The sequence below is a fragment of the Neomonachus schauinslandi genome, chromosome 14 (assembly GCF_002201575.2).
Source record: "Neomonachus schauinslandi chromosome 14, ASM220157v2, whole genome shotgun sequence".
Classification (NCBI taxonomy): domain Eukaryota; kingdom Metazoa; phylum Chordata; class Mammalia; order Carnivora; family Phocidae; genus Neomonachus; species Neomonachus schauinslandi.
In genome coordinates this window covers 66,027,758-66,036,310 of record NC_058416.1, presented here as the reverse complement: position 1 = coordinate 66,036,310, position 8,553 = coordinate 66,027,758, and the positions used below count along the sequence as shown (strand labels likewise).

At 50.1% G+C, this 8,553-nt stretch overlaps 1 protein-coding gene across 1 annotated transcript in view; it reads right to left on the bottom strand.

The window, feature by feature from the left end:
- Window positions 1–7,340, bottom strand: part of LOC110578403 (proline-rich receptor-like protein kinase PERK2) — a 10,726-nt gene extending 3,386 nt beyond the window's left edge. The window contains exons 1-4 of the mRNA XM_021687927.1: window positions 7,254–7,340; window positions 4,835–5,049; window positions 4,125–4,195; window positions 3,765–3,869 (exon numbers count right to left, since the gene is read on the bottom strand). Coding sequence (XP_021543602.1) covers window positions 3,765–3,869; window positions 4,125–4,195; window positions 4,835–5,049; window positions 7,254–7,329 — 467 coding nt within the window. The 5' untranslated portion in view covers window positions 7,330–7,340. The remainder of the gene's footprint in view (window positions 1–3,764; window positions 3,870–4,124; window positions 4,196–4,834; window positions 5,050–7,253) is intronic.
- Between the last annotated feature and the right edge of the window lie 1,213 nt (window positions 7,341–8,553).

Below are 8,553 nucleotides of genomic sequence, written 5' to 3'. Positions count from 1 at the left end.
CTTTAAAAAAAAAAAAAAAAAAAAGCTTCTGCCTTCGGCTCAGGTCATGATCTCAGGGTCCTGGGATCGAGCCCCGCATAGGGCTCCCTGTTCAGCGGGAAACCTGCTCTCCCTCTCCCATTCCCCCTGCTTATGTTCCGTCTCTCGCTGTGTCTCTCTCTGTCAAATAAATAAAATCTTAAAAAAAAAAAAAAAGAAATTTAAAAAACAGGAAATTCATGTTAACTAACCCAAATTTAAATTAAAAATTTTAAAAATAAAAAGTAAATAAGGGCGCCTGGGTGGCTCAGTCGTTAAGCGTCTGCCTTCGGCTCAGGTCATGATCCCAGGGTCCTGGGATCGAGGCCCACATCGGGCTCCCTGCTCTGCAGGAAGCCTGCTTCTCCCTCTCCTGCTCCCCCTGCTTGTGTTCCTGCTCTCGCTGTGCCTCTCTCTGTCAAATAAATAAAAATAAAATCTTTAAAAAAAAAATAAAAAGTAAATCATCTGGAGGCGCCTGGGTGGGTCAGTCAGTTAAGCATCCGACTCTTGGTTTGGGCTCAGGTCGTGATCTCAGCGTTGTGAGATCAAGCCCTGCGTTGGGCTCTGTGCTAAATACAGAGTCTGCTTGAGATTCTCTCTCCTTCTCCCTCTCCCCACCCACCACCACTCACAGGAGTGCACTCGCTCTCACTCCAAAATAAATAAATAAAATCTTTAAAAATAAATAAATAAAAATAAATTATTCTGCCAGGAAATTCAGCAGTAACACATGCTATGACATGGATGAACCTTGCAAACATTATGCTAAATGAAAGAAGGCAGTCACGAAAGACCATGTTATTGTATGGTTTCATTTATATGAAATGTCCAGAACAGACAAATCCACAGAGAAAGTAAGTTAATCGCTGCCTAGGGCTGGGGGTGGAGGACCTGGGGGTGACAGCTAAGTGGTGCTAGGGTTTCTTTTTTTTTTTTTAATTGTAGTAAAATATACATAACATTTACCATTTTAACCATTTCTATGTGTACAATTCAGTGGCATTACATACATTCACAATATCCTGTGACCATCACCGCTATCTATTTCCAGACATTATCACCCCAAACAAACTGTACAATTAAGCAACTCACTCCCTTCTCCCAGTTCCTGGTAACCTCTCATCTACTTTGTCTTTAGGACTCTGCCTATTCTAGATATTCTATGTAACAGGAACCATACAATAATTTGTCCTTTCGTGCTGGCTTCTTTCACTTGTTTCAACATTCTATTACATGGCTAGGTCACATTTTGTTCATCTTGGATACACTTGGGTTGTCTTCTCCTTTTGGCCACGTGAAACTGGTGCTATGAACATTCACGTGCAAGCATCTGTTTGAGTCTCTACTTCAGTTCTTTCAGCCATATACCTGGGAGGAGAATTACCAGGTCATATGGTAATCCTATGTTTAACATTTTGGGGAACCACCAAACCTTTTTGCCATGATGGCTGCACCATTTTACATTCCCACCGGCCACACACTAGAGTTCCAATTTCTCCACATGCTCATCAACAGTTGTCATCGTCTGTCTCTACAATGAGAGCCATCCTAGTAGGTGTGACGTGGTATTTCACTGTGGTGTTCATTTGCATTTCCCTGATACCTAATGACGGGGAGCATCTTTTCCTGTGTTTATTGGCCATTTGTATGCCTTCTTTGAAGAAATGTCTATTCAAGTCCTGTGCCCATTTTTTGGAATGGGTTTTTTTGTGGGTTGTCTATGGGTTGTCTTTTCCCTCTCTTCTTTTTGACATGATGGAAATATTCTAAAATTGGACTGTGGTGATGGTTGCACAAATGTGAATATATAAAAGGCCACTAAAGTGAACACTAAATGGGTGAATTCATATGATGCTATGCAAATTATCTCAATAAGAGAATTTTTAAAAGGACAAAGCCAATTTATAGTATTTTCACAGCTAAAATGAGTCTCCTCCTAAAGCCTTGATAGCACAGGATTCTCTTTACTTGGGGCTTTTTGATAGGTATAGAGCATAAATCTTAGTAACCTTAACGTGTACATCTTTCATTACTAAGGAAGCCAAAAACATTTTTAAAGGTTCGCTTACACTTTGGGTGTCTTCGTGAATATACTTTCCATCAACTAAATTTAGAATCATCTTTACAGAACTGTGTAGGTTTCTTACACATAAGAAGTCATTTACATTCTCACTCATTGGTAGTGGGAATACATAATGGTACAACCACTTTAGTAGTTTCTTTAAAACTAAACATATTATCACCATATAATCCAGCAATCATGCTTCTTGGTAAGAGAGTTGAAAACTTATGTCCACAAAAACCTGCATGTAGATGTTTATATAGCAGCTTTATTCAAAATTACCAAAACTTGGAAGCAACCAAGATGTCCTTCAGTAGGTGGATGGATAAATAAACTACAGTATACCCAGTTACTCAGTGCTAAAAAGGAACTAGCCAGCCATGAAAAGACATGGAGGAACCGTAAGTGAAAGAAGCCAATCTGGAATGCCTATATACTGTAGGATTCCAAGCATATAACATCCTGGAAAAGGTCAAATTATGGACACAGTAAAAAGATCAGTGGTAGTCGGGCGTTAGGGGAGAGGGATAGATGAACAGCTGGAGCATAGAGGATTTTGAAGGCAATGAAACTGTTCTGTAGGACACTACAATAGTGGATACCTGTCATTATAAATTTGTCCAAGCCCATAGAATGTACAACGCCAAGAGTGAGCCCAAACATATGGACTCTGGGTGATAATGATGTGTCAATGTAGGTTCACCAACTGTAAGGTGGGGCATGTTGATAGTGGGGGAGTCTGTGCCTGTGTAGGGGGGAGGGGGACATGGGAACTCTCAGCACTTTCTCAGTTTGCTGTGAATCTAAAACTCCTCTAAAAAATAGCTATTTAGGGGCGCCTGGGTGGCTCAGTCATTAAGCGTCCGCCTTCGGCTCGGGTCATGATCCCAGGGTCCTGGGATCGATCCCCACATCAGGCTCGGCGGGAAGCCTGCTTCTCCCTCTCCCACTCCCCCTGCTTGTGTTCCCTCTCTCGTTGTGTCTCTCTCTCTGTCAAATAAATAAATATTTTTTTAAAAATAGCTATTAAAGGGCGCCTGGGTGGCTCAGTTGGTTAGGCGACTGCCTTCGGCTCAGGTCATGATCCTGGAGTCCCTGGATCGAGTCCCGCATCGGGCTCCCTGCTCGGCAGGGAGCCTGCTTCTGCCTCTGACCCTCCCCCCTCTCATGTGCTCTCTCTCTCTCATTCTCTCTGTCTCAAATAAATAAATAAAATCTTTAAAAAAAAAAAAAAGCTATTAAAAAAAAATTATCTGATGCAATGAAGTAGCCAGTCTAAATACATACTTTGAAATAACACTCCATGGAATGACATAGGAAATAACACCACCATAAATGGCAAAAACAGGTGATTAAAACAAACAAGCAAACAAACCACCTATTCAGTAAATCCCTGCTTTGCAAAACACATGTGTATAAACCTTAGGGCTACCCACAGTTGATGGAATTGTTCCCTTTCTAATGGGTCTCTGAGCTGCTTGTTTCCAACTCTCAGCATTTATAAACACTAGGAAGGGGGAGCAACTTTTCCAGCACCCGATTACATTAGGGTCCTTTCATGAAATGCGAAGGACCATCATACAGAACATTTTTCTGGCCCTCGTGCACACTGGCATGATGCCATCATGCCAGGTAAGCCAGGACAATGTCCCACCCCAGATAGGCCCAGAGGCGTGCTTACCAGGGGAAGCCAGGGCAACGGAGCTTGTGTGCACTGTTTCCAGCCAGGTACGAGAAATGGAAGCCTCCGGGGTTGAGGACCAAGGGGGTCAGATCAACCATGTGTCTGCAAGACAGGAGGGAGAGGAAAACATCAGCTCTGGGCTCCTCCCCGGCAGGCCCTCCCACAGGGACTCCCGGGCACGGAGCAGACCTCTGAGCCTTGACTCCATCCCTGTACAATGGGAATAACCACCCCTCAGGATTGTGGTGAGGACTGACAACAAGGTGGGGAAAAATTGGGAACCAAGCGTGGCACACAACGTGCTCCCTAAAATGCTCTCTTTTCATTTGCCCTGAGCCTAGAATCAATTCCTTCCACCTCTTTGGGTTCGATGACAGGCCAGGCCAGTTCAATTTCACTTCTGACCTTGCAACCTCCAAGTTCTCCATCTGCAGGAAACAAAGAAAATCTTAGGACAAGTCTGGGGGCCCCACTGGGAAGAAAAACACCTTACACAAGAACTAGGGAAACTATGTGACTATCACTCATTCAGCAAATACATCAGGGTCATCCTTAGCGCCCACCTCAAGCTTGGTGTTAGGGACGGGGATGGGATGGGGGCTGGGAGCTGAGAGAGGACTGGGGGCTGACTGGCATGAGAGTGCAGGAGAAGGAGGGGACAGGAGAGGCATGTGGTTAGGAAGGCACTGCAGAGGCAAGGAGACCACCAGCCACGAAGCGGGGCAGGCGTGGGGCTAGAGATGTTGGGGGGCAGGCCATGCTTCTCCACCTGTCCTTTGGGCACCCCAGGATTCTGCCCCATGTTTTGGCAGCTGCCTTGCTCAGCTGAGGCCAAGCAGGTGAAACTCCGTGCCTCCAACCCTTCAACCAGAGCAGACCCCCTTTTATCTGCTTTATCCATCAACATTCTACCCAAGACTTTGCCTCCAGAGAGCATTCTGCCGCTTAAAAACAAAGTTCTGACAGTCACTGCCATGGGCCCGGGGAAGCCGCTGGGGTGGTTCTGAGCAGAGGGGTAGGGGCTGCCGCTCCTGGGACCATGTGGACTGGGGGATGAGCTCACTGACCGACTTGCTGGGCAGCGGAGGAAAGGGGCCAAAGACCCGAGGCATGGTGTAGACAGGGGGTGATGGGGCCACCACGGAGGCCATGGTGGTGGCAGGTGACGGCAGCGGTGGAGGTGGCAGCAGGGCTGGTGGCAGGCATGGGGAAGTTGAGTGGTCTTGCAAGAGGACGGGTTCTGGTTTCTTCGGCTTTGGCTTTCTTCTCTTCTTCTTGGCATCTGTGACAAAAGGGACCAATGAGTGCCTACCCCATGGCCAGAACAGGGTAGCGTCGAGGCCAAACAATGGTGCAGGTTCTTCACAAAGTTCCTCCCCCAAAGGGCACCACATAAGAGTGCCTGGAGCCACGGCTGACAGGCACCAACATGTACCAGCTCACCGACCCCACAACTACCCCACGAGGAAAGGCTATTTTTGTCTCTCTCTTACAAGGAGAAAGGGAAGCTCCGAGTGTACGAGGCCCAGGAAGGACCCATACCCCAACTGTCTGACTTCAAGGCCAGAATTTCAGGGGAAGTAACATGAGTATCACCACCAAGGAGGGCTGGGCTTGTCCCAGACATGTCAGTCAGCCACCTACCCCAAGCTCCTAAGTCAGCCAGCACCTTCCTGGGATATCCAGACCCTGGACGGGGAGTTCACCAACGACACCCAGCCCCAGGGCCATCCTGGGGGTATGCAAAGGCCCTTTCCTCTGTAAGGAAACTCTTCTGTAGGAGGTCTTACAGAAGTGGGCTCAGGGAGAGAATCTTTGAGTAGCAGGACTCTGGGGCCTGCCCCCTCTGCTCTTTCCACATTAGGTTTTCTTCCTATATTTGATGAGTCTGGCTATTTCTACTGGACACCAGCAAAGCGGGTATGAACAAGTGCCTCATAGAGCCCATTAAAAGGGCTCATCTAGAATGACAATCACTACCACCAGGGAGCACTGACCTGGAGGCTAAGAGCCCGAGCCCTAGAGCAACCCATACCTGAGTTCAAGTCTAGACTCTACTACTTACTACGTGACACTGTTGTCACATCGTTGGCTACCCTCCCTGGGCCTCTATGTCCTCTTCTGTAAAATGAGTTTAATAGCATGGACACTACCTTGGGAGGCTGTGTAAGAGCTACACATGCTGGGGGTCCATCAGATGCAATGGTGATGTGGAACACTCACACTCAGCATCATGGAAAGTGGGAACCCCAGGTGAGCCAGGCCTCCTGATACAATGAAGAAAGCTGCTCCACCACTAGCTAGGGTATCACTGAAGACAAATGCACCAAAAGAACTGAACCCACATCTAACATAAGGCTTTAGAGCAACTATCCAAGAAATACAGGGAGCGGGGGACAAGACAAATGGCACCAGGGGGCCCTAACAACAGATATAAACCCATTGAGTGCAACGCCCCAAAGGACATCACAGTTCTTCAAGGTGATGGCATGGGGGAGTAAGGTGAGAGCATCCCACCTCAAAGGGACTTCAATAGACGTGGCCATCCCTCACTTGCCATCCCTACGTGGTCACTACTGTGGCCCCCTTCCATTTCACTCTCACAAGTGTGCCAATGTGGACTCGAAGTATATGGCCATCCAAGTGAAAAGGAACCTCAAAGGACCTAACATCCAAACCAAGTATCAGCTAATATTAAGAAATTGTTGTCACGGGCGCCTGGGTGGCTCAGTTGTTTAGGCAACTGCCTTCGGCTCAGGTCATGATCCTGGAGTCCCGGGATCGAGTCCCGCATCGGGCTCCCTGCTCAGCGGGGAGTCTGCTTCTCCCTCTGACTCTCCCCCTCTCATGCTCTCTCTCTATCACTATCTCTCTCAATAAATAAATTAAAAATCTTTAAAAAAAAAAAAAACTGTCATCGGGCGCCTGGGTGACTCAGTCGGTTAAGCATCTGCCTTCGGCTCAGGTGGTGGTCTCAGGGTCCTGAGATCGAGTCCCACATCAGGCTCCCTGATCTGTGGGGAGCCTGCTTCTCTCTCTCCCTCTGCCCCTCCCTGTGCTTCTGTGAGCGCGCTCTGTCAAACAAATAAATACATAAATAAATCTTAAAAAAAATTGTTGTCAATAATATCTAGGTAACATTGTGATTACAAAATGTCTTTTTTTTAATATATAAAACAGCATTCTAAAGGATCCAAGAATACAATGATGTCTGAGATTTCCCCCCAAAATGCTCCAGAAAAAGGGAACGGGGTAGTAGAGAGTGAAGCAAGCATGGCAAGATGGGGATAGTTGCTGAAACTTAAGGGTGACGGGTACCTGAGTGTTCACTGCAGCCTCCAGTTTTGTATATGTTCGTTTTCATAATACTTTAAAAATAAACACCAAATTAAAAAAAAAAAAAAAAGTGCCAAGCACAGAACCAGGGATAAGGGAACCTGAGTCAGGTTTGCTGGGCACTGGAGCCTGGCAGAGGCTGAGCCTCACCCTGAGAGTAGAGGTGCACGCGGTGAATGCTCCTCTTCAGCTGCTCCAGGCGCTGGTGCATCTCCAGGGCACCCATGCTGTTGCAACAATTCAGCTCCCCCTGAACTGCACAGAAGAACTTTGCCTACGACAAGGGGACAGGCAAGGCAGGAGAAAGCCAGACAGGTGAGACGCCCGCCGGCTGCACTGTCCAAGCTGGGCCGCCTGGGGCTTCTGGACGAACCCTACTCTGCAGCTCCAGCTAGGCCCGAAGGCTCCCTCCGCACCCGCCCCCCGCCCCACCCCGCCCCCCCCCCCCCCCCCCCCCCCCCCCGCCCCAGAGGACAGCGAGCTGGAGCCGTGTGAGCACCCGCCCCCGTGGTCCCCACCCCGCCTCCCCCGTTGCAGCCCCGCCGGCCCGCTCGCACCCAGAGGAAGGAGAGGAGCCCGCGCCCCTCGTACTCGGCCAGCTTGCCCTTGCGCACCACCCTCTCGGCCAGCGCGGGGTTGCGGTCGATGCTGCGGAAGAGGCGGCGCAGCGCGCGCTCCGTGTAGGTGGCCGCCTGCCTCTCGAAGTCCTCCTCGGAGATGAGCTGGCAGAAGGTCACACTCTGGGGGAACTCGCTGTCGAACTCGTCCAGGACCTCCATCCCTGAGCGGCTGCGGGCGGGCCTGGGCGGCCTGGGGGCGGAACGGCCGTCGGGGCCGGGCCACCGAGGCTCCAGGCGCGCCGACCCCCACCCGCCTCGGGTCGGGGGACAGGGGCAGGTCCCGAGGGCCAGGGACCGGGTCGCCGTGGGCTGCGGGGCGGGCACCGCGAGGACGCACCTGCTCTCTGCCCCACAGCCGCCGCGCCGACGCAGCCCCTCGGCGTGGCGCAGCCACCGCCCGGACCGCTCTAGCCAATCCCCCCGGAGCTCGCGGGCGGGGGGCCAATCCGCGCGAGGCGGCCGCACGTGACAATGCCCACCGCTCTGGGCATGCGCTCTGGAGCCTTCGACGGGGCAAACGCTGACGGGGCAAACGCTGCGGCGCACCGCGGAGGCCCCGTCCCGCTAGCGTGCTGCAGGCCTTGATGGGGGAGCCGGCCGTGACCACGCAGAGAACATGGTCAGCAGCCATACTCTTAAAACTTCTTTTTTTTTTTTTTTAAGATTTTATTTATTTGCGAGAGAGAGAATGAGAGAGAGCATGAGAGGGAGAAGCAGACTCCCTGCTGAGCAGGGAGCCCGATGTGGGACTCGATCCCGGGACTCCAGGATCATGACCTGAGCCGAAGGCAGTCGCTTAACCAACTGAGCCACCCAGGCGCCCCTCTTCA